This window comes from Saimiri boliviensis, chromosome 5 (assembly GCF_048565385.1).
Source record: "Saimiri boliviensis isolate mSaiBol1 chromosome 5, mSaiBol1.pri, whole genome shotgun sequence".
Lineage (NCBI taxonomy): Eukaryota > Metazoa > Chordata > Mammalia > Primates > Cebidae > Saimiri > Saimiri boliviensis.
In genome coordinates, this window is record NC_133453.1 from 353357 (window position 1) to 381047 (window position 27691).

General features: G+C 51.6%; 1 protein-coding gene and 1 pseudogene across 4 annotated transcripts; one reads left to right on the forward strand and one right to left on the reverse strand.

The window, feature by feature from the left end:
• Positions 1-4062: 4062 nt before the first annotated feature.
• On the reverse strand, positions 4063-6843 carry LOC120364263 (ubiquitin-conjugating enzyme E2 C-like; annotated as a pseudogene).
• Positions 6844-13439: 6596 nt separating this feature from the next.
• Positions 13440-26146, forward strand: DTYMK (deoxythymidylate kinase). 4 transcript variants are annotated; one of them, XM_074398709.1, is made up of 6 exons: positions 13462-13615; positions 14708-14816; positions 18440-18556; positions 20266-20356; positions 22918-23115; positions 25665-25775. In XM_074398709.1, exons 1-6 carry the CDS (start codon positions 13486-13488, stop codon positions 25773-25775), a joined length of 756 nt encoding a protein of 251 aa, XP_074254810.1. In that variant the 5' UTR covers positions 13462-13485. The 4 variants fall into 4 exon arrangements, with proteins under 4 accessions (XP_039325982.1, XP_039325983.1, XP_074254810.1 ...); XM_039470048.2 differs by lacking the exon at positions 18440-18556 and having other exon boundaries at positions 13440-13615; positions 25665-26146; XM_039470049.2 differs by lacking the exon at positions 18440-18556 and having other exon boundaries at positions 13440-13615; positions 22990-23115; positions 25665-26146.
• Positions 26147-27691: the final 1545 nt, after the last annotated feature.

Below are 27691 nucleotides of genomic sequence, written 5' to 3' on the forward strand. Positions count from 1 at the left end.
CGGGGGCGGGGCAGGACACGCCCCTCTTCTTCCGGCGGGCGGCGGGCGGCGGGCGGCGGGCCCCGGGCGGAGGAGGCGGCGGCGGGCGGCGAGCGGGACCGGGGCCGTAGCGGATCGGAGCCCGAGGAGGAGCAGCAGGGGTGCCCGGCCCCGCCGCCCGCCACGCGGCCCAGGGCACCCAGGTGGGCGTCTCCGCTCTGCACCTGCCGGCGACCCGGGGGCCGCCAGGCGCCAACACGTGGCCCCGGGGACCTCGCGCAGCTCCTGACTGCGCAGCCGCGGCGCCCATGCGACCCCTGCTGCAGCCAGGACCCCGGCCCGGCCGCCACGAGGCCCCCCTGCCCGAAGGCTCCTTGGGACCTGTTGGCTCCGCGCCTTCCCTCCCGACCCCGAGCCCCCGGGACCTCAGCCGGGCCAGAGCCGAGGGCCGGCACCACGTGTTCCGGGCGAGCTGCCCACTCCCTGAGGGCCTGCGCTCTCCGCCCTCCCCTGCCAAGGCCGCCCCTTCCCTCAGAGTAAAGCGGCCTCCCCGCCCAGCACCAGTGAGGGCATCGGCTCCTTAGCTGCCGTCTCTCGGGGCGGGCAGCACCCGCACCATCTGGATGCCGTGGCCGAAAGGCACGTGCAGCAGTAGGATAAATACAGTTGATAAGATGGCGTGCAAAGGTGTGCACCAAGATGCGTGCAGAAATGCTGGAGAAGGCCGGCGCGTTGGCTCAAACCTGTAATCCCAGCACTTTGGAAGGCCGAGGTGGGCGGATCACTTGAGACCAGGAGTTCCAAACCAGCCTGGCCAACTTGACGAAACCCCGACTCCACTCTACCAAAAATACAAAAAAACAAAACAAGAAAAAGAATAGCCAGGCTTGGTGTCGCACGCCTATAGTCCCAGCTACTCTAGAGGCTGAGCCCGGGAGGCGGAGGTTGTAGTGAGCCAAGATTGCATCTGTACCCCAGTCTGGGCGACAGAGCAAGACTCGCTTCAAAAAATAAAGTTTAGAAACGTAATTAAAATGTTTAGTTCCTGGCACGGTGGCTTCCTGTAATCCCAGCACTTTGGGAGGCCGGGGCGAGTGGGTTACCTGAGGTCAAGAGTTCAAGACTAGCCTGGCCAACGTGGCAAAACCTTGTCTCTACTAAAAATACAAAAAAAAAATAGCCGAGTGTGGTGGCGGATGCCTATAATTCCAGCTATTCGGAGCCTGAAGCAGGAGAATCGCTTGAACCTGGGAGGCGGAAGTTGCAGTGAGCTGAGATTGTACCACTGCACTCCAGCCTGGACGGCAGAGCGAGACTCCATCTCAAAAATAAAACTTAGCCAGGCTCAGTGGCTCACGCCTGTAATCCCAACACTTTCGGGCAGATCACCTGAGGTCAGGAATTAGAGACCAGCTTGGCCAATGTGGCGAAACCCCATGTCTACTAAAAATACAAAAAATTAACCAGGCATAATGGCGGGCCGTTGTAACCCCAGCTACTCAGGAGGCTGAGGAAGGAGAATCGCTTGAACCCAGTAGGTCGAGAGGTGGAGGTTGCAGTGAACCAAGATCATGCCAGTGCATTCCAGCCTGGGTGACAGAGCGAGACTCCGTCTTTTAAAAATTAAATACAAATGTTTAGATGTTGCCCTTTGGGTTGATTCTTCTCTGCTTTCATGCCTTGTATAGCATCATTACTTATCGCTCACCAGTATCCACGACCTCCCCCCGGACACCCCCAAGCTGGGGCTCCAACTCATCTCTGGCAGGTCTTTGATGGGTGAAGTGTGTACCACGTCCCAGCCCTGTATCCACCCCTTGTGATCTCAAGAGGATGTCCCAAGTGCTCCTCAAGGCCCAGGAACTGCTGACCACTAGATGGACAGTGTAGGCCCAGGAACCCCCACCTGCACCCCCACCCTCATCCTTGACTCCTGAGATTCAAGGTTGCTGATCACACAGATTGACATAACCTGATCGAAGGAGCAGTACTTTTTGTTATTTAACGTCGATTTTTAAAGATCTTAAGCCAGGTGCTGTGACTCCCACCTGCATGATCACCATGGGAGGCTGAGGCAGGGGGATGGTTTGAGCCCAAGAGGTCTAGGCTGCAGTGAGCCATGATCAAACCACTGTACTCTTGCCTGGGTGACACAGACCCTGTCTGAAAAAACAAGCTATGTCCCCTGGGTGAACTCTTCCCTAAACCCCAGTCAAATATTGAAAACCAGAAACACTGTTGTTGCCACATTTAATTTTTATGTTCATTATAAAAATTCTGGTCACGCATGGTGACTCATGCCTGTAATCCCAGCACTTTGATAGGACAAGGCTGGTGGATCACCTGAGATGAGAAGTTCAAGACTAGCCTAGCCAACATGGTGAAATCCTGTCTCTACTTAAATACCAAAAAAATTCACCAGGCATGACGGCAGGTGCCTGTAATCCCAGCTGCTAGGGAGGCTGAGGCACGAGAATCGCTTGAACCCAGCCCAGGAAGCAGAGGTTGCAGTGAGCCAGGATTGCGCCACTGTACTCCAACCTTTACAACAGAGTGAGACTCCATCTCAAAAAAAAGAAAAAAAAAAATCGGCCTAAACACACACACACAGTTTCCTCTATTATAAACATTTTTCATTAGTGTGGTACATTTGTAACAATTGGTGAAACAATATGGATAAATTGGTATTAACCAAAGTTCATAGTTTACATAAGGGCTCACTCTGCCCTGTGCATTATTATTATTTTTTGAGACAAAGTGTCGCTCTGTTGCCCAGGCTGGAGTGCAATGGTGTGATTTCAACTCACTACAACCTCTGCCTCCCTGGTTCAAGCGATTCTCCTGCCTGAGTAGCTGGGATTACAGGCACCCAACACCATGCCTGGCTAATTTTTGTACTCTTAGTAGAGACAGGGTTTCACCATATGGGCCAGGCTGGTCTCAAAACTCCTGACCTCAGGTGATCTGCCCACCTCAGCCTCCCAAAATGCTGGGATTACAGGCATAAGCCACTGCGCCGGGCGCCTTGTGTATTTTTGTATATTCTTATATGTTTTGATAAATGTATAATGTCAACTATCCCCCATCACATGTCATACAGCATAGCTTCATTGCCTAAAACTCCCGTGCTTCCCTACTCATCCCTATCCCCCTCCCCTGAAGCCACTGGCAAGCGCTGATCATTTTACTGTTTCTATAGTTTGCTTTTTTTCCAGAATGTCATGTAATTGGAATCATACAATATGAGTTTTTTTCAGAACGACTTCTTTCACTAAGCAATATGCATTTAAGTTCCCAACGTAGCTTTCCATGGCTTAATAGCTAATTCATGTTTAATTTGAAAAATATTCCAATGTCTGGATGTTTCACATTTTACCCATGTACTTATTGAAGGGCATCTTGGTTGCTTCCAATTTTTGGTCATTTTATTATTATGTTTTGAAGTGGAATCTCTCACTCTATTGCCCAAGCTGGAGTGCAAAGGTGCTATCTTGGCTCACTGCAACCTCAGCCTCCTGTGTTCAAGTGATTCTCCTGCCTCACCCTCCCAAGTAGCTGGGATTATAGGTGCCTGCCACCACACCCAGCTAATTTTTGTATTTTTAGAGCCGAGGTTTCACAATGTTGGCCAGGATGGTCTCAATCTCCTGACCTTGTGATCCACCTGCCTTGGTCTCCCAAAGTGCTGGGAATACAGGGGTGAGCCACCGTGCCCAGCCTGTTTTGTATTTTTATTTTTATTTTATTTATTTATTTTTTAAAGATGGGGTTTCACCATGATGGCCAGGCTGCTCTTGAACTCCTGACCTCAGGTGATCCACCCACCTTGGCCTCCCAAAGTGCTGGAATTACAGGCATGAGCCACCGTGCCCAGCCCTGTTTTGTGTTTTGAGACCGGATCTTAACACTGTGTTGTCACCCAGGCTGGAGTGCAGTGGTACGATCACAGCTCACTGCAGCCTTGACCTCCTGGGCTCAAGCGATCCACTCACCTTGGCCTCCCCAAATGCTGGGATTACATGAGCTGCCGCACGTGACCTCACATCTTTAGCTGAATACTCCTTGTGAACATCTGGCCGTGCTTTACTCACCCTGCTTCATCCCATTGACTAGATCTGTTTCATTGTGGCAGTGTATCAGACTTTAGCAAGCTCCTTACAGATGTTTCTAATCTTTCAGTATCATAAATGATGCTCTAATGAACATGTTTATATATATAGCTGCATGTATCACCGCCTTATAGACTCCTGAAAACTTAGTGGTTTAAAAGAACCATTTAATTATATGTGATAGTGTGTCAGGAATTTCAGCAGCTCCACTGGGTGATTCTTCTGTCTGGTGTGATAGAACAGAGATCACTGGGGTGGCTAGAAGGCTGGTTTCAGCTGGCACCATGGGCACCGTGGGCGAGAACACCCCTCTCCAGCACAGCAGTCTCAGTAGCAGCAGGTCTCACAAAGAGTTCCAGGAGGCTGGGGTGGAGGCTGCAAGGCTCTTGTGACCTCACATTAGTAGCCCCAAGACATCATCTCACTACATTCTACTGGTCAAGCAAGTCACTGGGGCCAACCCAGATTGAATGGGAGAAACATTGTACCCTCACCTAACACTGGGAGACACTGGGAGGAGGAGCAAGGATTGTGGCCACTGTTAATCTACCACACTGTCTTACCTGTTCTTCAGAATAAATTATTATAAATGGTACTGCAGGCTCAGAGAGGATTGCACATTTTAAGTGCTGATACTTTTTTTTTTTTTTTTTGAGATGGAGTTTCGCTCTTGTTACCCAGGCTGGAGTGCAATGGCGCGATCTCGGCTCACCGCAACCTCCGCTTCCTGGGTTCAGGCAATTCTCCTGCCTCAGCCTCCTGAGTAGCTGGGATTACAGGCACGCGCCACCATGCCCAGCTAATTTTTTGTATTTTTAGTAGAGACGGGGTTTCACCATGTTGACCAGGATGGTCTCGATCTCTCGACCTCGTGATCCACCCGCCTCGGCCTCCCAAAGTGCTGGGATTACAGGCTTGAGCCACTGCGCCTGGCATTTTTTTTTTTTTTAATAGAGATGGGGTTTCACCATGTTGGCCAGGCTGGTCTCAAACTCCTGACCTCAGGTGATTCACCCACCTCGGCTTCCCAAAGTGCTAGGATTACAGACGTGAGCCACTGTGCCCGGCCCCAGTGCTGACACTTTTTAATGTTTTTTTTTTGTTTGTTTGTTTGTTTTTCTAAAAAATGTCCAAAATGAATTTATTTAATATAAATCACAAGGGCTGAACTGAGGCTTAGTTTAAAAGACAAAAAGAAGCCGGGCATGGTGGCTTACGCCTGTAATCCCAGTACTTTGGGAAGCTGAGGCAGGTGGATCACAAGGTCAACAGATCGAGACCAGCCAGGTGTGGTGGCTCACACCTGTAATCCTAGCACTTTGGGAGGCCGAGGTGGGTGGATCACCTGAGGTCAGGAGTTCAAGACCAGCCTGGCCATCTTGGTGAAACCCCATCTTAAAAAAAAAAAGAGGCCGGGCGCGGTGGCTCAAGCCTGTAATCCCAGCACTTTGGGAAGCCGAGGCGGGTGGATCACGAGGTCAAGAGATCGAGACCATCCTGGTCAACATAGTGAAACCCCGTCTCTACTAAAAATACAAAAAATTAGCTGGGCATGGTGGTGCGTGCCTGTAATCCCAGCTACTCAGGAGGCCGAGACAGGAGAATTGCCTGAGCCCAGGAGGCGGAGGTTGCGGTGAGCCGAGATCGCGCCATTGCACTCCAGCCTGGGTAACAAGAGCGAAACTCCGTCTCAAAAAAAAAAAAAAAAAAAAAGAGAGAGAGAGAGAGAGAGAGATGGAGACCATCCTGACCAACATGGTGAAACCTCGCCTCTGTTAAAAATACAAAACAAAACAAAAAGTGACAGGCTGGTCAGCCTGGGACAGGGCCCTTGGCTGGTGACCTGCTTTGAGCAGGTTTCTTGCAGGTACTTCTTAAAAGCTGTGGGGTTTTTCCAGAGCTCAGCAGCATACATGTTCAAGGGACTATCGGTGTTGGGTTCTCCGAGCAGGCTCTGGATGGAGAGCAGAACGGTCCCAACGTCACACAGGGCAGACCGCTTATCCTTCAGGATGTAAAGGCATATGTTAACCTGGGTGTCCACACTGGGGTGGTAGCAGGGCGTGAGGAACTTCACGTGGGCACATTGTAAGGGTAGCCACTGGGGAACTCTAGCCAGAGCTTAAACCTCAGGTCTTCATATGCTGTTCCAGCTGCTCCGTGGATGGTCCCTACCCATTTGAAAAGGTTGTCTGATTCAGGGAAGGCAGAAATTCCTTTACTGCCAGATATCATGAGATTCATCAGCTCCCGCTGTGGCCTTTAGCGCATGGGATCCCTGGCGGCGCCCCGCTTAGCTCAGCTCATCTCCTTGGCCCCTTTATGGGCGGTGGTGACACTACTGGAGGCTGTGTCACGGTTCTGGGAGGCCACCCAGGCAGCGGTGGCAGAGAGGCAGGAACCCGGAGAACATGACTGCAACTGCCTACGTGCTGATACTTTAAAAAATAAAATTATTTATTTTTATTAAAAAAAAAATTGCCAGGCGCGGTGGCTCAAGCCTGTAATCCAAGCACTTTGGGAGGCCGAGGCGGGTGGATCATGAGGTCAAGAGATCAAGACCATCCTGGTCAACACGGTGAAACCCCGTCTCTACTAAAAATACAAAACATTAGCTGGGTATGATGGCGCGTGCCTGTAATCCCAGCTACTCAGGAGGCTGAGGCAGGAGAATTGCCTGAACCCCGGAGGCGGAGGTTGCGGTGAGCCGAGATCGCGCCATTGCACTCCAGCCTGGGTAACAAGAGCGAAACTCCGTCTCAAAAAAAAAAAAAAAAAAAAAATTAAGACGAGGTTTCGCCTCGTTGGTCAGGCTGGTTTCGAACTCCTGACTTCAGGTAATCCACCCGCCTTGGCTTCCCAAAGTGCTGGGATTACCGGCGTGAGCCACCGCACCCGGCCACTGCTGATACTTTTCAATGACTTGCCCAGATGGAAAGATAAACCAACTGGCATGACCACGGTTTGTGTTTTCCATAGTGTCGCGAACCCTAGATTTCATCGGGCTTTTTAAATTTTTAAACTTTGCTAACTCATTGGGGTGGGGAACCTTAATGTTTTAATTGCATTTATTTCATTTTAAATGAAGCTAAACTTTTTTTTTTTTTTTTTTTGAGACGGAGTTTCGCTCTTGTTACCCAGGCTGGAGTGCAATGGCGCGATCTTGGCTCACCGCAACCTCCGCCTCCTGGGTTCAGGCAATTCTCCTGCCTCAGCCTCCTGAGTAGCTGGGATTACAGGCACGCGCCACCATGCCCAGCTACTTTTTTTTGTATTTTTAGTAGAGACGGGGTTTCACCATGTTGACCAGGATGGTCTCGATCTCTTGACCTTGTGATCCACCCGCCTCGGCCTCCCAAAGTGCTGGGATTACAGGCTTGAGCCACCGCGCCCGGCCGAAGCTAAACTTTTAAAACAACCTATTTGTTGCCTATTCGTAGTTCTTCCATCCTTTTCTCCTTTTACTGATTCGCTATGGAGAAACTGGTCTTCATGTCTTTTGTCTCAAAAAATTATTTTGAGACTCAGGCTGGAGTGCAGTGGCACAATCTCGGCTGACTGCAACCTCCGCCTCCCAGGTTCAAGCGATTTTCCTGCCTCAGCCTACAGAGAAGCTGAGCCTACAGGTGCACACCACTACTCCAGCTAATTTTTGTGTTCTTGGTAGAGGTGGGGTTTCACCATGTTAGCCAGGATGGTCTCAATCTCCTGACCTTGTGATCTGCCCATCTTGGCCTCCCAAAGTGCTGGGATTACAGGTGTGAGCCACTGCACCCAGTCTAAAAATTCTTTATTATTAAGGGTTATTGGCCTTCACATATCATATATTAAATATAACTTCTCGCAGAGATCAATTTGTCTTCATTCACACACAAAATATGGCAAACCCTTTGAAGGGACCCTGTTTGAGAAACTGCCAGAGAGGGGCAGGTACAGTGGCTCATGCCTGTAATCCCAGCACTTTAGGAGGCTGAGGCAGGTGGATCACCTGAGGTCAGGAGTTCGAGACCAGCCTGTCCAACATGATGAAAACCCATCTCTACTAAAAATGGAAAAATTAGCTGGGTGTGGTAGTAGGCGCCTGTAATCCCAGCTACCTGGGAGGCTGAGGCAGCAGAATTGCTTGAACCTGGGAGGCGGAGTTGCAGTGAGCTGAGATGGCACAGTTGCACTCCAGCCTGGACAACAAGAGTGGAACTTTGTCTCTTGCCATCATCTGCCTGGTCAAGGCTGGGTTGTAACAAGGGGTGTCAGGGACCGTGGGGTATGCAAGTCTGCTGTTTGGAGGTCCACATGCCACATCTGCTCAAGTTTCATTCACAGCATCTTAGTTACCTGGCCACATCTATCTGTGAGGGCTGGGAGTTTAGCAGAGCAGTGCTTACCAGCACAACCTGACCCTTCTGGGAGCAGGCAAGGACATGGACTCAACTGTGTCCCTCTAAATTCCTGTGTTGAAGCCCTGACCCCCAATGTGACAGTTTGTAGATAGGGCCCTTAAAGAGCTGAGGTTAAATGAGGTCCCCGTGTGATAAGACCAACAGTGTTCCTGTGGCTACTGCAGAGTAACAGACCCATGACACTGAGAGCAGGGTCTGCAGCAGAGAAAGTTTAGTAAGACCTGGGTGAGGAGGCGAAAGGAGACCTCTTCTCAAAAACATCTCCCTGAGGAGTTCTGAGCTGAGGTTTTTAAGGGGATCATGGGAGGTGAGGGGCTGGAACATGGGGGCTGCTGATTGGTCACAGTAAGGAGGATGATTCATCAGAATGTGTAAACTGCATTCCTCGTGAGTCAGCTTCTGTGGGGTCCTTCAGACCAGCTGGCATCAGTACTTGCACTGGTATGCAGGACCTGAAAGAATATCTCAGGCCGGGCGTGGTGGGCACCAGGGCAAGACCCTTGTCAATACCCCTTCCTGCCGACAAAAAAAAAAAAAAAAAAAAAAGCCGAGTAGTTTATCTGTAGTCCCAGATCCTTCAGAGGCTGAGGCAGGAGGGTCAAGGCTGCAGTGAGCTATGATTGTGCCACTGCATTCCAGCCTGAACAACAGTCAGACCCTGTCTCATTAAAACAAAAAAAGAATCATCTCAAAGGGGAAAGTTAAGGTTTCATCATGTTCAAGCTGTTATCTCTGGAGCAGTTAAGGGCAACTGTGATCTTTTAACAGTTTACCTGATTCTGAGTCAAGAGGCACCAGCTCAGGGGTGCTCACAGCATGACTGGTGATGCATACGCTGCAAGCTCCCTTATTCCATTTCCCTTCCTCTCTTGCTTGCCTCATTTTATAATGCTTTTAGTGACAGTTTCCTTTATATACATATAATGGTTCACGCCTATAATCCCAGCACTTTGAGAGGCCTAGGTGGGTGGATCACCTGAGGTCAGGAGTTCGAGACCAGCCTGGTTAACATGGTAAAACCTGTCTCTACTAAAAATACAAAAAACTAACCAAGCATGGTGGCACATGCCTGTAATCCCAGCTACTTGGGAGGCTGAGGCAGGAGAATCATGTGAACCCCAGAGGTGGAGGTTGCAGCAAGCTCAGCACTACGGCACTCCAGCCTGGGCAACAGAGCAAAGCTCCGTCTCAAAAAACAAAAACAAACAAAAAATACCAAAAAACAAAAAAGCAGAGCACCTAATGAACCCATGTGTCCACCTGCATCTTTCTGCAACTATCAACCTGTGGCCAACTCTATTTCACCTATACCTCTGACCACACAACCCCAGCATCCCACCATTTCACCCATGAAGGGGACATACTCATCTACCAGGCCTCCAGGGTCTTGTGGAGTGGCTCTTACTCCCGTTACTCCAGGACAAACAGTGCTGGAAATCACACCTGACATTGTCAGAGTGGCAGTAAGGAGGCCGGATGCTCAGCCACAGAGACCCTCCCACGCTTTCATCAGGGTTGTGGTCAGCAGGCTGGGTGCCACTGACCCAGTCATCTTGCGATCATGCAAGAACACCAAGAGAACTGCTTGGATACAGACCAGCTTGATGCCACTGAGTCACGGGAGCAGCTCCTGCCTAACACTGGACTTCATGGAATGTCAGATGATTAAATATCTTTTTTCGTTTTGAGATGGAGGCTCGTTCTGTCGCCTAGGCTGTAGTGCAGTGGCGCCATCTCGGCTCACTGCAAACCTCTGCCTCCTGGGTTGCAGCAATTCTCTGCCTCAGTGTCCGGAGTAGCTGGGATTACAGGCACCCGGCACCACACCCAGCTAATTATTGTAGTTTTGGTAGAGATGGGGTTTCACTGTCTTGGCCAGGTTGGTCTTGGACTCCTGACCTGATCCACCTGCCTCGGCCTCCCAAAGCCCTGAGATTACAAGCATGAGCCACCATGCCCAGCCCTCTAAATATCTTAATGCTCTGAGACACAGTGGGCTGGCTGGTATTCTACCTGTGCTTAAAGGCATCCTGAGAGAGGCACACCATGATGGAACAGACAGAAGCAAAAGTGTTTCTTTTATCTTAATAACATACTTCAGGGCTGGGCGTGGTAACTCACGCCTGTAATCCCAGCACTTTGGGAGGCCAAGGCGGGTGGATCACGAGGCCGAGATCAGACCATCCTGGTCAACATGGTGAAACCCCGTCTCTACTAAAAATACAAAAAATTAGCTGGGCATGGCGGCACGTGCCTGTAATCCCAGCTACTCAGGAGGCTGAGGCAGGAGAATTGCCTGAACCCAGGAGGCGGAGGTTGCAGTGAGCTGAGATTGCACCATTGCACTCCAGCCTGGGTAACAAGAGCAAAAAACTCTGTCTCAAAAAAAAAAAAAAAAAAACTTCAAGGTGCTTATGTGCTTGAGCAATTCCTGCAGTCAAAAGCCCCCCCCCCACCCCCAGTACACAAGGCCCAGCCAGACAGGTTTCCTCCATCTTCACCCTCCTTCCCCGTCCCAGGGGAGCCAGGACAGCGATGCATCCACCAAGGCGGAGGCACTGTCTTCCTCCTCATCCACCTGAGTCCTCCTGGATATGACAAGGCAGTACTGCAGTCATGCCCAGCCCTGGGAAGGTGGTCTACCTTACTACAATCCCCTTCATCCTCTGGAAGGCAACAAGATGGTATTTTATAAGGCAACATCAATCAGAAGAGAGGACATTACTTTCATGACTTATCTATGTAAGAGAATAATAAGTACCATTCTTAATACTTAGAAGAGTTCGATAGATTGTGCTGTGAAAACAAAGGATCCTGAAGTCTCAGTGACTCAAGGTTTACTTCTTGCTGGTGCACTCCATCAGCTACAGTGGCTTTGTTACAGAATCGGGGTGAAAAATCAGCCCTCACTGTGCACATGCTGTGCTCATGTTGAGGAGCAGAAGGGGAATGACCGGACCACAAAGCAACTTCGAAGGCTTCTGCCTGAACAGGGCACATGACAGGTGACCCCTTTATATCAGCGTTTGGAAGTCTCACAGCTAAGCTTGATGTCAAGGAAGAAAGGGTAGGACACGTGCAGTGGTTCAGGCCTGTAATCCCAGCACTCAGGGAGGCTGAGGTGGGTGGCTCACCTGAGACCAGGAGTTGGAGACCAGCCTGGCAAATATGGTGAAACCCTGTAAATACAAAAATTAGTTGGGCATGGTGGCAGGCGCCTGTAATCTCAGCTACTTGGGAGGCTGAGGCAGGAGAATTGCTTGAACCCAAGAGGTAGAGGTCGCAGCGAACTGAGATCATATCACTGCACTTCACTCTGGGACCCAAGAAACTCCCGTCTCAAAAAAATAAAAACTACAGGTCGGGCGCGGTGGCTCAAGCCTGTAATCCCAGCACTTTGGGAGGCCGAGGCGGGTGGATCACGAGGTCGAAAGATCGAGACCATCCTGGTCAACATGGTGAAACCCCGTCTCTACTAAAAATACAAAAAAAACTAGCTGGGCGTGGTGGCGCGTGCCTGTAATCCCAGCTACTTAGGAGGCTGAGGCAGGAGAATTGCCTGAGCCCAGGAGGCGGAGGTTGCGGTGAGCCGAGATCGCGCCATTGCACTCCAGCCTGGGTAACAAGAGCGAAACTCCGTCTCAAAAAAAAATAAAAATAAAAAAAAATAAAAAAAAAAAAACTACAAAAATTAGCCAGGCGTGGTGGCGGGCACGAGTAATGCCAGCTACTTGGGAGGCTGAGGCAGCGGAATCGCTTTAACCCGGGAAGTGGACGGCATTGCACTGCAGCCTGGGTGACAGCGCGAGACTGTCGAGAGAGAGAGAGAGAGAGAGAGAGAGAGAGAGAGAGAGAGAGAGAGAACGAAAGGAAGCAAGCAAGCAAGCAAACAGCCTTGAATTTCATTTCCATTTCTGGCTGAGAGTGCCTCCCAAGAATAACCACCTCGAAATTCTGTACGACTGCCTCTCTCGGGCAGACTGTAATCCAGGGCTACACAGACGATTCTGGGAAATGCAGTTCCTACCTTCTCCTCTGCTATGCAGAGAAAGTGACGTTTAGCTGACAAGTTGGCACATACAGACAGCGGGATTTCAGATATCGAACGCAACAAAGTCTCAGCTGAGAAATGCCCAGGCAGCCCGAGCATCCCTAAGACGACAGCAGACATCACGGAGCGCCGTCTGGATGCCAGGGACACTTCGTGGGCTTTTCCCACCTCTCTATGGCAGAGTCTCTCCTATGACCATCCCGCCCCGCATTTCAGAGGACGCGCAGGGAGGAGAGGAGACAACGCGCCCATTCTCTCCGCGCTACAATTTGCATGCATCGTCTTTCAAAACGGACTTTTCAGAGCCCTGCGTCTTGAGCTGCAGGAACAACAGTGAACGTTATCAATCCCACGGTTTTCCTACAGTGGCCACGGGGCTGGCCAGCGTCTACACGGCCCCGTCCTGCCCCTGCTCTGCCCCACACAGCGTTTCCAGACGCGGTCGGGGTGGGCCCCGGTGAGCTCCGGGAGGCGCCCAGCTGAGGCCCTGCCCTGGGCCGCGCTCCAGGAAGCATCTCGCTGGCGTCTCGCGCGCCCCGGACCCGAGCCTTCGCGGGGCGTGCCGCGGCCAGCGCCCGGGAACCCGCCGACCCCGCGCTCCGCTCGTCCGCGCCCCGACCCCCCGTCTCCGGCCGCCCGGCCCGTGCGGCGTCAGCGGCGCTGGAGCAACCGGCGCGGCTCGCCCGAGGACGGAGGCCCGCGCCGGACAGGACGCACCTGCTTCCGGCCCGGAAGCCCAGCACGGCGCAGGCGCAGGCGCAGGCGCGGGCGTCGGTCCCACGGCGCGTCGCCCTCGCGCCAGCCCCGGCAGATCCCTTCGAGTCCGGCCCCCGCCGGGAAATGCCAGCCAATCACGGCGCGCGCTGCTGACGCCGGCCAATGGGAGCTCCGGCAGGCGGCGTGCCGACGTCTGCGGCGGGCGGCGGGCGGCGGGCGGCGGGCGACGATGGCGGCCCGGCGCGGGGCGCTTATCGTGCTGGAGGGCATGGACCGCGCGGGGAAGAGCACGCAGAGCCGCAGGCTGGTGGACGCGCTGTGCGCCCTGGGCCACCGCGCCGAGCTGCTCCGCTTCCCGGGTGGGTGCGCGCGGCGGGGGCCGGGCGTGCGCCGCGGCCGTAGGCACCTCCGCCTTCTCCGCGGCTCTTCGCGCCGCTTCGTTGCCTGCGGCCGACGTGCCGTCAGCTGCGCGGTTTTCGTTTTCACAAACGGGCTCTCGCTCTCGCCCAGGCTGGGGTGCGGTGGCGCCGTCTCGGCTCGCGGCAGCCTCGACCTCCCGGGCTCCAGCGATCCTCCCGCCGCAGCCTCCCGGGAAGCCGGGACCGCAGGCGCGCCACCACGGCCGGCCCACGCCGCGCGTCTTTGAAGTGCGGGGTTTGGTGACGCCTGACGTGTAAACCCGCGCGAAACCGGGGTCTCGCCCCCAGAAGTTTTCTCCAGCTCTCTTGTAATCCATGTCTCGTTTTCTTTTCTTTCTTTTTTTTTTTTTTTTTTTGAGACGGAGTTTCGCCCTTGTTACCCAGGCTGGAGTGCAATGGCGCGATCTCGGCTCACCACAACCTCCGCCTCCTGGGTTCAGGCAATTCTCCTGCCTCAGCCTCCTGAGTAGCTGGGATTACAGGCACGCACCACCATGCCCAGCTAATTTTTTGTATTTTTAGTAGAGACGGGGTTTCACCATGTTGACCAGGTTGGTCTCGATCTCTCGACCTTGTGATCCACCCGCCTCGGCCTCCCAAAGTGCTGGGATTACAGGCGTGAGCCACCGCGCCCGGCCCTCATATCTCGTTTTCATGGGCTTTTCGGGTGTTTTGTTTCTTTGTGCTTTCAGGGGTTTTATAGCATATATTTAATAAAAGTTTTCAAGTAAAGCATTGACCTTAATTTTAGGCCAGCCAGTTCACAGATTTTGTAAATGCTTTCTTTGCAGTCTCTACTTTCTACCCGAGCTCATTTTTCCTAAAGCATTTTTCTTCCAGCTTTTCTGCACGTTGCTGTTCTTTCTCAGAGAAATTCCTTTGGCTTCCGCAGAAGGTCGAAACCTGTCTAGAGATTTAGTAAAGTTAAAGTGAGACTTCAATCCAGGAGCGATTCAGCCCAAACTATATTGTAATGTAGAGGGAAAGCCTGACCTCACTTGTATTTTGTGTGTTTTTCTTTTTTTTTTCTAGAAAGATCAACTGAAATTGGCAAACTTCTGAGTTCCTACTTGGAAAAGAAAAGTGACCTGGAGGATCACTCGGTGCACCTGCTTTTTTCTGCAAACCGCTGGGAACAAGTGTAAAAACCAGTGCACATTGCTGTCTCTTTCCCTGGCACTTTGCTTTCTTCTGAGATTCAGTAAATGCAGCACCGGATTCTGAACGACAGTGACAGTGATGCTGGAGCCTGAGGTTCTTTTATTTAGCAGTCCAGTGAGCAGAGGTGGTGAAGCCCATAGCTCTCAAAGGGCGCTAATGAATGCTGTTTCTTCCTCCTGCTCCCACACACCATAACTAATAGACTTACGTTTTTAGGTTTTGTTTTTTTTTTTTTTTTTTTTTTTGAGACAGTCTTGCTCTCTTGAAGAGCTGTGGTGCGATCTCAGCTCACTGCATCCTCTGCCTCCTGGGTTCACGTGATTCTCCTGCCTCAGCCTCCTGAGTCGCTGGTACTACAGGCGCACACCACCACACCTGGCTAATTTTTTTTTGTATTTTTAGTAGAGATGGCATTTCACCATGTTGGCCAGGATGGTCTTGATTTGACCTCGTGACCTACCCTACTTGGCCTCCGAAAGTGCTGGGATTACAGGCAGGAGCCAGCACGCCTGGCCAGTTTCTGGATTTTCTTTTTCTTTTTCTTTTCTTTTTTTTTTTTTTTTTTGAGACAGAATCTCGCTCTGTTGCCAGGTTGGAGTGCAGTGGCGTGATCTTGACTCACTGCAACCTCTAACTCCTGGGTTTAAGCGATTCTTTGCCTTGGCCTCCTGTTGGGACTACAGGCGTGCATCACCATGCCCAGCTAATTTTTGTATTTTACTGGATACCATGTTGGCCAGGATGGTCTCAGTCGCTTGACCTCAAGTGATCTGCCCACCTCTGCCTCCCAAAGTGCTGGGATTATAGGTGTGAGCCACCACGCCTGACCCTTTTTTTGGGGGGGAAATGGGGTCTTGCTCTGTGGCCCAGGCTGGAGTGCAGTGACACACAGTCATGGCTCACTGCAGCCTCAACTTCCTAGGCTCAAGCAGTCCTCCCAACTAAGCAGCCAAGTAGCTTGGGACCATAGGTGCATGCTACAAAACCCAACTAATTTTTTTTTAATGTAGGGACAATGTGTCACCATATTGCTCAGCTGGTCTTGAACCTCTGGCGTCATAGACTTAATCTTTTAAAGATACCTTTAGGTATATAGAAAAACTAATCAAAAAGTAGAGTATGTAGAGAATTCCCTACATACTACCCCTGCCTTTCCCCTCCCTCATTATTTCTATGCTTTATTATATTTGTTAAAATTGATACCTAGAATTGCTAAATTGTTAACTGAAGGTTATAGTTTATATTAATAACCTACCAATGATAGGTTTCCTCTTCATTCAACACTTAAGTGTATTCTTTCAGATGTTTTTATTTGTGTTTATATACATGTGTAGAAACTGGTTAGAATTTTGGTTTCTCTGACATCAGTGAGGTCATACCAGACATGTTATTTGGCAGCTTACTTTCTAACTCTGCCTTACAGATTTATGCACTTCCGGCTCCCCTAACTCTGCCCTTCTCGTTCTTTTTCATTGTTGTGGCGTGTTCTCTGGAAAAGCTGATTGACGGTACATTGATCCAGTTCCCTGCTGGTAAACTCGCCGTGGTTCCCCCGATCCTTGTCACGTGAAGCCCTGCATTACTCTCCTCTGGCTTAGTGTTGCGTCTTACCTGGAAAGGCCATCCCCACTCCTAGTCTTAAGTGAAAATGTGACCAGTTCTATAATCCTTTTAACATGTCTAGAATTTATGGAGACAGTTATTCTGATTTTGCTTTTTGTGGCTTTGTAGAAAAGTGATGAAATACCTATATGCCTTGATTTTACCTTTGAGATAGTGATCTTGTCCCAGGTGCCCAGGGCTACATCTCTTTTGTCCATCTGTTCTCCTGCAGCTTGCTTGTTTCACTAACATGTTTAAGTTTCCTCTGTGTCTAATCATGGCTTGACAGTCCATTTCCTTTTCTTTTTTGAGACAAGAGTCTCGCTCTGTTGTTCAGGCTGGAGTGCAGTGGCCCAATCACGCTCACTGCAACCCCCATTTCCTGGGTTCAAGCAATTCTCCTGCCTTAGCCTCCTGAGTAGCTGGGATTACAGGCATGTACCACCATGCCCAGCTAATTTTTATATTTTGGTAGAGACAGGGTTTCACCATGTTGGCCAGGCTGGTCTTGAACTCCTGACCTCAAGTGATCCTCCCATCTTGGCCTCCCATAATGCTGGGATTACAGGCATGAGCCATCTTGCCTGACCAATAGTTCATTTCTTTTTCGTCCTAGTTAAATAGTCCATTGTTGGATGTACCGTAGTTCATTCACCTACTAAAGGACCTCTTAATTGCTTCCAACTTTTGGCAGTTATAAATAAATCTGTTATAAGCATCTGCTTGCAGGATTTTGTGTGGTCATAAGCTTTCACCTCTTCTGGGTAAATGCCAGGGAGCACCATTGCTTTAACATACGGTAAGACTGTTATTTTTCTAAAGAACGCTCAACCATGGGTGTCCAATCTTTTGGCTTCCCTGGGCCACACTGGAAGAACTGTCTTGGGCCACGCATAAAATACACTAACACTAACACTTGCTGATGAGCTTAAAAAAAAAAAAAAAAAGACTCATAACGTTTTAACAAAGCTTACCAATTTGTATGGGGTGGCATGCACCCTGTGGGGCCTCAGGTTGGACAAGCTTGTGCTAAACTGTCTTCCAAAGCGGCTGCAGCATTTTGCATTCTCACCCACAGTGAATGAGGGTTCCCATTGCTCAGATCCTCACCAGCATTTGGTGGCGCTGGTGTTTGGATTGTTGCCATTCTGATAGGGGTTTGTGGGATCTGTTTTTCCCTGATGGCATATGATGTGGAACATCTTTTCTTATGTTTACTTGCCATCTGTGTATCTGGTTTCATGAGGTATCTGTTAAGTGCTTTGGCCCACTCTTGTTTTGAGACGTGGTCTCAACCACGCTGGAGTCCAGTGGCACAGTCTTGGTTCACTGCAGCCTCTACCTCCCAGGCTCTAGTGATCCTCCTGCTTTAGCCTCCCAAGGAGCTGGGACTACAGGTGCATGCCATCATGCTAAGTTGCTTTTTGAGACAGTTTTGCTCTTGTTGCCCAGGCTGGAGTGCAATGGGGCAATCTTGGCTCACTGCAACTTCCGTCTCCTGGGTTCAAGTAGCTGCCTTAGCCTCCCAAGTAGCTGGGATTACAGGTGCCTGCCACCATGCCTGGCTAATTTTTGAACTTTTAGTAGAGATGGGGTTTCCTGTTGCCCAGGCTGGCCTTGAACTCCTGACCTCAGGTGGTCCACCTGCCTTGGCCTCCCAAAGTGCTGGGATTACAGGCATGAGCTACTGTGCCTGGCCAGTTTTGTATTTTTGTTTTGAGGAGACGTGGTTTCACCGTATTGCCCAGGTTGGTCTCAAATTGCTGGGATCAAGTGGTCAATCTGCCGCAGCCTCCCAAAGTGTTGGGAATACAGGTGTTAGCCATTATGCCCAGCCTTGGCCCACTTTTTAATGGGATTTTCTTATTTTCGAGTTTTAAGAGTTCTTTTTATGGTTTAGATACCATTTATAAAATGTGTCTTTTGTAAATATTTTCTCCTAGGCTGTGGTTTATGTTCAGTTTTCTCACTGTCTTCTTTTTTTTTTTTTTTGAGACGGAGTTTCCCTCTTGTTACCCAGGCTGGAGTGCAATGGTGCGATCTCGGCTCACCACAACCTCCGCCTCCTGGGTTCAGGCAGTTCTCCTGCCTCAGCCTCCTGAGTAGCTGGGATTATAGGCACGCGCCACCATGTCCAGCTAATTTTTTGTATTTTTAGTAGAGACGGGGTTTCACCATGTTGACCAGGACGGTCTCGATCTCTTGACCTCATGGTCCGCCCGCCTCGGCCTCCCAAAGTGCTGGGATTACAGGCATGAGCCACCGCGCCCGGCCCTCTTCTTTCTTTTTTAGACAGGGTCTCTCTGTCATGCAGGCTGAGTGCAGTGCTGCAGTCCCAGCTCACTGTAGCCTCGACGTCCCGGGCTCAAGTGATCTTCCCGACTTAGCCTCCCAAGTAGCTGCAACTACAAGCCCGTTAACGCACCTAGCTAATCTTTGTAAAATTGTTTTTGTAGATACAAAGTTTCACTATTGTTGCCCAGGCTGGTCTTGAACTGCTGGACACCACAGTCCTCCTGCCTTGGTTTTCCAAAGTGCTGGGATTAGAGGCATGAGCTACCCTGCCTGCCCGGCCTTTATTTTTTTTAATAAAGAGAAATATCTTAACTCTGTGGCCCAGGCTGGAATGTTATGGCATAATCACAGCTTACCACAGTCTTAAACTCCTGGCTTCAAGTGATTCTCCCACCTCAGCCTCTGGAGTAGCTGGGACTACAGGTGCATGCCACTACACCTGGCTCATTTTTACATTTTTTGTAGAGATGAGGTCTCACTGTTGTTGCTCAGGCTGGTCCCAAACACCTGTCCTCAAGGGATCCATCCCACCACAGCTTCCAAAAGTGCTGGGTTGCAGGCGTGACCCACCATGCTTAGCTGTCCTTTCCTTCTCTTGACAGTGTCTCTCACAAAGCACAAACTTTATTTTAGTGAAGTCTATCTTAATTCTTTCATGGCTTGTTCGTTTAGTTTTTTAATCTAAACAGTCTGCCAAAACCCAGGTGATCTAAGTTTTCTCCTGTGTCACTGTCTAGGAGTTTGACAGTTTTGCATTTCACATCTGGGTCTGTGATTCGTTTTGGATTTGAGGGTAAACGGTCTGGTCTAGATTTACTCTGTTGCGTGAGGATGTGCGGGTGTTCAGCAGTTTGTTGAGGAGACTGCCTTGGCGCCATCACATCCCTCTGCTCCTTTGTCAGAGGTCAGTTGACTCCTTATGCGGGTGCCCCTATGGTTCGAAGGCCCCAGTGAGACTGGCTGAGTCAAATGAGTCTGACTTTTCCTTCTCTGGCTTTAGCAAGGCTGCTTGGTAGTAGCAGGCCCCATGTCTTTGTACATCCGTGATCTTGGGGCTGTAGGGTGCAGATGGGCCTGTGGTATTTGGTTGAGAACATCCCTGCAGTCCAGGCAAGGGGCCATGAGCATGGACGATCGTGTCACTTGCTGGCTGTGGCCCCCTCCCCACCGCCGGCTCTCTTCTCGGCCTGTGCTTTCCTTTCCCTGCACAGGGTGGTGCTGGCCTCTCTGCCCAGATCTGCCCTGACATTACTGCTTCCCCTGCGTTGTTTCTGGAACATGGAACTTTCCCAGATGTGTTTGTTACTTTGTAATGAGGTTATCTCTTTTCCATGTTGGGTTGCTGGGGGGAGTGCATGTGGCATCTTCCAGAGAAGATCCAGCAAGCGCCTTTTTGAATAAAAATCAGGTTACAAGTCATTGTGCTATACTTGTGTGGGGTTTTTGAGTTGTATTATTGGGATAATTTAAGCATGACAGTTCAAGGCCTGTGAAACCAGGACCGGGGCTCAGGAGCATCCTCTGTTTTTCAGGCCGTTAATTAAGGAAAAGTTGAGCCAGGGTGTGACCCTCGTCATGGACAGATACGCATTTTCTGGTGTGGCCTTCTCAGGTGCCAAGGAGGTGAGTGCACTTGGCCTCCTGTCGGGTAAGCACAGGCGTGTGGGCCCAGGGCTGCTCTTGAATGCGCCTGTTACAGCACGAGTGACATGCCTTCGATCACTCTGCAGTTTTCTGGTTCTTACATTCCTTTTATATCTTTGCTAGATTAATTTGGTTTTATCTTTTTTTTTCTTTTGAGACAGTTTCGCTCTTGTTGCCCAGGCTGGAGTGCAGTGGCGCAATCTCGGATACCGCAACCTCCGCCTCCTGGGTTCAAGCGATTCTCCTGTGTCAGCCTCCTGAGTAGCTGGGCTTAAAGGCATGTGCCACGACACCCGGCTAATTTTGTATTTTTTACTAGAGATGGGGTTTCTCCATGTTGGCCAGGCTGGTTTTGAACTCCCGACCTCAGGTGATCCACCCGCCTTGGCCTCCCAAAGTGCTGGGATTACAGACGTGAGCAACTGTGGCTGGCAATTTGGTTTTATTAAGAAGAGCAAACATTTTTATAGCTAAAGATTGTTTTCACAGATAGAATCATAGTTGTTATTTGGGTGATATTTTCCACATGCATTTTTTTTTTTTTTCAAGACATAGTCCCACTCTGTCACCCAGGCTGGAGTGCAGTGGCGCGATCTGAGTTCATTGCAACCTCTGCCTCCCAGGTTCAAGCTATCTCTTGCCTCAGCTCTCAAGCATCTGGGATTATAGGCACATGCCACTATGCCCAGCTAATTTTTTTTTTTTTTGAGACGGAGTTTCGCTCTTGTTACCCAGGCTGGAGTGCAATGGCACGATCTCGGCTCACCGCAACCTCCGCCTCCTGGGTTCAAGCAATTCTCCTGCCTCAGCCTCCTGAGGAGCTGGGATTACAGGCATCCGCCACCATGCCCAGCTAAGTTTTGTATTTTTAGTAGAGACGGGGTTTCACTATGTTGACCAGGATGGTCTCGATCTCTTGACCTTGTGATCCACCCGCCTCGGCCTCCCAAAGTGCTGGGATTACAGGCTTGAGCCACCGCGCCCGGCGCTAATTTTTATATTTTTAGTAAAGACAGGGTTTTACCATGTTGGCCAGGCTGGTCTGAAACTCCTGACCTCAGGTGATCCACCTGTCTCAGCCTCCCAAAGTGCTGGGATTATAGTTGTGAGCTACTGCATCCAGCCTCCAGATGTATTTTCAAAGATGGTTCATTGGTAGTACTTTTTCCCTGCCTTTTTTTGAGAGAGGGTGTTTCCCTCTGTCACCAAGGCTGGAGTGCAGTGGAACAAAGCTCGCTATAACCTTCAACTCTTGGGCTCAAGTGATCCTCCCACCTCAGCTTCCCAAAGTGCTGAGATTACAACCGTGAGCAGCTGTGCCCAGCTCTGTCCCTTAAAGAGACAGTAAAAAGAAGGATAATGTCTGGTTATTTTTCATGATAACCGCCCTAACTTTTAAATTCTGCCATTTCTTCATGTGTTAGCTTCAGTCTGTCCCCTCTGAAGTACTAAGTTGTATAGTAAGGAGGACTTCTTCCTGCTGTGGGGATCAGCCAACAGAGCCGCAGGCCTGGTAGGAGGCGCTGACGGACACCTTCCCTCAGCTCATGGTGCCGTGTGCGCTGTGTGGCCTGGAGTCACGGCCTTTCTGCCCTACCTTTCCTCCAGAAACAAAACAGCATCTTAGGGGGAGACAGGCTAAGGGAGGTGTCCTGGGCCAGAGGTCTCCAGGGGCTCCGTACAGAGCGTTCCTCCTGGCCAGCAGGCCTGTAGCTATACTGAAAGGGCCTCCATGGGGCCTGTGCTGTGTGTGATGGGGACCAGGAACCATTCTACCTGCTTTTCCGTCCATTTGTGCATGTGTTTATGAGAAGATGGTATCGGAGAAAGCCATACATTTGAGGTTTTAATAACTAAAAAAGAGCCGGGCGCGGTGGCTCAAGCCTGTAATCCCAGCACTTTGGGAGGCAGAGGCGGGTGGATCACGAGGTCGAGAGATCGAGACCATCCTGGTCAACATGGTGAAACCCCGTCTCTACTAAAAATACTAAAAATTAGCTGGGCATGGTGGTGCGTGCCTGTAATCCCAGCTACTCAGGAGGCTGAGGCAGGAGAATTGCCTGAACCCAGGAGGCGGAGGTTGCAGTGAGCCGAGATCGCGCCATTGCACTCCAGCGGTGACAAGGGCGAAACTCCATCTCAAAAAAAAAAATTAAAAAAGAGGGGGCTGGGTGTGGTGGCTCACGCCTGTAATCCTAGCACTTTGGGAGGCCAAGGCGGGCAGATCACAAGGTCAGGAGATCGAAACCATCTCAACATGGTGAAACCTGGTCTCTACTAAAAATACAAAAAACTCAGCTGAACGTGGTGCCACACCTGTAGTCCCAGCTACTCGGGAGGCTGAGGCAGGAGAATCTCTTGAACCCAGGAGGCGGCGATTGTGCCACCGCACTGTGGCCTCGGCGACTGTGAGGCTCCATCTCACAGTCTCACTTCTCGGTACCTCACCAAATGTCCCCTCAGTTTTCCCCATTTTTATGATTTTTGAAACGAAAATCTAGACTACACTAAGCTTTACCTGTTGGGTTCTTTGTTGGCAGAATTTTTCCCTAGATTGGTGTAAGCAGCCAGACGTGGGCCTTCCCAAACCCGACCTGGTCCTGTTCCTCCAGTTACAGCTGGCGGATGCCGCCAAGCGGAGCGCGTTTGGCCATGAGCGCTATGAGAATGGGGCTTTCCAGGAGCGTGCGCTGCAGTGTTTCCACCAGCTCATGAGAGACACGACCGTGAACTGGAAGGTGAGGCTCAGAACCACACACTAGGAATCACTGAGAAGTGGCTTGGGGTTAACTGCGGTGACGGGGGCAATTGCGCCAGCAGAGCTGCTGCCGTTTCTGTCTGGTCTTCCCCGATATGGAGCCCCAGGAGCAGCTGATTGGGGTTCTCGGTGCCAGCAAATTCCTTTTTTTTAAATTTTTTAGTAGAGGCGGGGTTTCGCCATGTTGGCGAGGCTGGTCTCAAACTCCTGACCTGAGGTGATCTGCCCACCTCGGCTTCCTGAAGTGCTGGGATTATAGGCATGAGCCACCGTGCCCAGCCCCTTTTTAAGACAGAGTCTCGCTCTGTCACCCAGGCTGGAGTGCAATGGCGCGATGTCAGCTCACTGCAACCTCCACCTCCTAGATTCAAGTGATTCTCCTGCCTTAGCCTCCCAAGTGGCTGGGATTATGGGCATGTACCACCATGCCTGCCTAATTTTGTATTTTTAGTAGAGACAGGGTTTCACCATGTTGGTCAGGCTGGTCTCGAACTACTGACCTCAGGTGATCTGCCCGCCTTGGCCTCCCAAAGTGTTGGGATTACAGGTGTGAGCCACTGTACCAGGCCCATGCCAGCAAATCTTTTTTTTTTTTTTTTTTTTTTAATAGACAGTCTTGCTCTGTCAACCAGGCTGAAATGCAATGGTGCAGTCTTGGCTCACTGCAGCCTCTACCTCCTAGGTTCAAGCAGTTCTCTCCCTCAGCCTCCAGAGTAGCTGAGATTACAGGCACCTGCCACTACACTTGGCTAATTTTTTTGTATTTTTAGTAGAGATGGGGTTTCACCATCTTGGCCAGGTTGGTCTTGAACTCCTGACCTCATGATCTACCCGCCTCAGTCTCCCAAAATGCTGGGATTACAGGTGTGAGCCACCACGCCCAACCTAGTGCCAGCAAATTCTAATCCTCTGGTGAGTTTTACACAGTGGTGACATTTGACACCTGGTCTGGTGGGTCGGGTGAGAGTCTGCACAGCCCTCCACATCCACGGCCCCTCTTCAGACATGAGCGCCAGCCTGGTCCTGCCACTGTGTCGTCTGGTGCAGCCTCTTGCTGGCGTGGGGCCCTGTAGCTGCACCTGGCCGTTGGAGTTCAGGATGGCGCTGTGTGCTGGCTTTTTCCCTTTAGCCACACGTCCTTCCGTCTCAGCAGTCCCAGGAGTCCACTCCCGGAATGTTGGACTCTCCCCCACAGAGGACACGCAGGCTGACCACCTTTGCTCCTCCCGACCGCAGCCCCCACTTCTCTCCCAGACTCCAGGGGCCCATGCTCAGCACTGCCCAGCACGGCCTATTTCCAGCAGCCAGGGCTTCCGGCACGTCGAGCATCAGCACTGTGGCTTGTGGCCATGGCTTGCAGAGCTTCGGTCCCTTGAGCTCCTCCACTAGAGCAAGGCCGAGGGCCTCACCCCAGCCCGACTGCCTGCAGATGCAGCTTCCGGTTTCCCAGAACGCAGGCTGGGCGGCCGTGCACTCTGCGGCAGTGCTGCAGTCTCTGGCGGTCAGTTGCCTGGAGAGGCCCATCCTGGACAGTTCTGGGTGACGGCTGTGTGGCGGCACCCTGGCCAGCAAGTGGCATCTGGGAAGGTGGCCTTGTGTAGGGACTCGCTCTCCTTTCATCATGGTCACACCTCATGAAATGATTAGTCTTGGAGTACCTTTGATGCCCTGGCAGATTTTCCAGACCCTGCTGTCCCAGAGGCTTGAGAAGGGGCCTGCTCAACCGAGCCACAGAAGCCGGGATGCTCCTGAGCCCCTCTCACGTGCCTGCCTTCTGGTGGAGAGAAGTCTCTTCCTGTGGGCCGACTCCCTCCCCGTGTTCCTTGAACCACTCATGCCAGGGTGCAGCACAGCTGTCAGGACCAAATTCATCCTTCCCTCAGGGACCAGGCAGGCCCAGTGTTGCCTTGGTCCCGCTGCGTGGCTTCTGTAACGGAACTTCCTCACATTCCAGGCAGTGCCCAGGCACCTCCAGGAGACACAGGAGCATGGGCCTGCCCTCTGTTCTTCCGAGTCCCTGCTCTCGAGCTGGAGGGACAGTCACCCCGACCTGGTGTGCGTGGTGGGCTGGGCGGGCCTGGCTGTGCCTCACTCCTGCAGGCGGGCACTTGCTGGGATTGGGGTCACAAGGAGAGTAGGCGGGGGCAGGCTGTTCACCGTGTTTCTCCTGCATCAGGGCTGTGGCAGGAATGCCTGGTGGCTCTATGTCATGGACTGTTGAGGTTCTGAAAAAAGCGTAGAGTGAAGGGTCCTGGAGGTCACCAGGAGCCTGGCCTGTGAAAGCCCCTCTTGCAGAGAACAAAATGAAACATGGTTTTGAGACAGTGTCTCACTGTGTCCCCCAGGCTGGAGTACAGTGGTGCCGGTAGAGATGGGGTCTCCCTATGTAGTCCAGGCTGGTCTTGAACTCCTGGGCACATCCTCCCTCACGGGCCTCCCACAGTTCTGGGATTAGAGGCGTGGGCTCCCATGCTCATCCTGGAAGGTGCTGATGAGCTGCTTTTTCTCCTGAAACCCCTGTGGGAACAGGTGGTGGATGCTTCCAAAAGCATTGAAGCTGTCCATGAGGACATCCTTGTGCTCTCTGAGGACGCCATCCGCACGGCCACAGAGAAGCCACTGGGGGAGCTGTGGAAGTGACCCCAGGCTGCCCGCTGGACGCCTCGCCCTGCAGTCTCACGAGGTGGGAGACCTGTGGAAGGCCTGTGTCCCCAGCGCTGCCCACACTCCACTTCAGCTATTTCCTCGCAGCAGAGATACGCAGGCTGCCTCTCCTGCCCCGGAGTTGGGGTGCACCAGGGACCCCTGTGGTGGGGACCTCGGCGGTGTAGACGCGAGCAGAGTGATGGAGCGGTCTCCTGCCCTCCTCCTTGTCCTGAGGATACTCTTGTATTTTCTTACTGATGTTCACTGGTAACTCTGCGCAGTTCCATTTCGATCACTGTAAATGGTAATCAGTTGGAATTACCTCTGAAATGTCTTCCAGACTCTAGTAAAAATTGGCCTGAAAATTGTTTATGGATTTTTCTTAGATACCATCTAAGGACTGAGCTGGCTTTGAATGGGAATCTCCCATCGCAGGGCATACGAGCCTTCACTGGGCCCAGCAGGGCTTCTGGACCTTGGTTCCTGCCTAGTTGAGGAATTCCCCTGTGGGTCTGAACAGTCGCAGCCGCGCCATTCCCGGGCATCGGCACAGGTTACATCCTCCTACACCTAAGTTAACTCTGCTGTTTCGTTGCAACCCCGCAGCTTTTCATCCCATCTCTTATTTTTTTGGAAACAGAGTCTGTCTCTGTTGCCCAGGCTGGAGTGCAGTGGCAAGACCATAGCTCGCTGCAGCCTTGACCTCCTGGGCTCGGGATCGATCCTCTCACTTCAGCCTCCCGAGCAGCTAGGCCTACAGGCCTGTGCACCATGCCTGGCTAATTTGTTGTAGAGACAGGATTTTGCTATGTTGCCAACCAGGCTGGTCTCAAACTCCTGGGGGGCTCAAGTGAGCCACCCGCCTTGGCCTCCCAAAGTGCTGGGATTGCAGGCGTGTGCCACCACGCCCGGCTCATCACAGGGGTCCACATAACCGAGGCAGGTGGGGCCGAGACAGGAAGTGCGATGCCAGCAGTGGAAGCTGGAGAGATGCTGTGTTGCTGGCTGTGAGGCTGGAGGAAAGAGCCATGAGCCCAGCAATTCCTGGTGTCCAGGAGCTGGGAAAGACACGGAAACGTTCTTCCCTAAGGTCTCTACAGGAGCAGCCCTGCCCGCGGCGCGGTCAGAAGCGGCTGTGCTGTTCCGGGCACCGAATGTCGTCGTCAGAGCAGCTCCGAGAATCGAACACAAGCATTTGAGGGAACACAAGTCCTCAGCCAGCTCACCAGGGCCTCGCAGTGCCCGCTCCTGCCTGTACCAGGATGTCCTCGCCAAGCCCCTGCTGTGCCCCCGGCAGTCACTGCTTGTGAGGAAGGCTTTCCTGTGCTTCAAGCTGAGGCAAACCCTGCACCTTGTGGCACTCCGCAGCTGGGAAGCACCATCTGACTTTCCTAAAGTCTGATTTTCCTTGGACTTTTTCCTCCCAGGGTTGTATGCGGGGACAGATGGCACGGCCCATGGAGAGCCGGGCCTCAGGCAGGGACAGGCCCCCTGCCAGGGACAGGGAGGCACCTGCTCATGCTCCCACAGCTGCCACACAGGCAGCCACATCCGCTACGTGTGACGCTATCAGCTGAGACGTTCACTTATGTTTTTCTGGAAATCATTCAGTTTTAACTTGAGGAAAAAATACACGCAAGGTTTGTTTTCTACTGAAACTTATTATTTGCCATTAAGAATTGCAAACTATACTACTAAGAATGAACAACATTCTGTTAAGCCTTTTTCAAAACACGCAAGACAAAGCTCCCCTTCGGTCAGGGTGTTCCACCACTTCCACGCAGCAGCCCAAAGCCCAGCCCGGCGGCACACCGTGGTCTCGGACACAGAGCCCCAGGAGTGGAGATCCCACGCCCCAACACCACCCAAGGGAGAAAGGATACGAGGAAATAAACCGTCTCATCAATGCT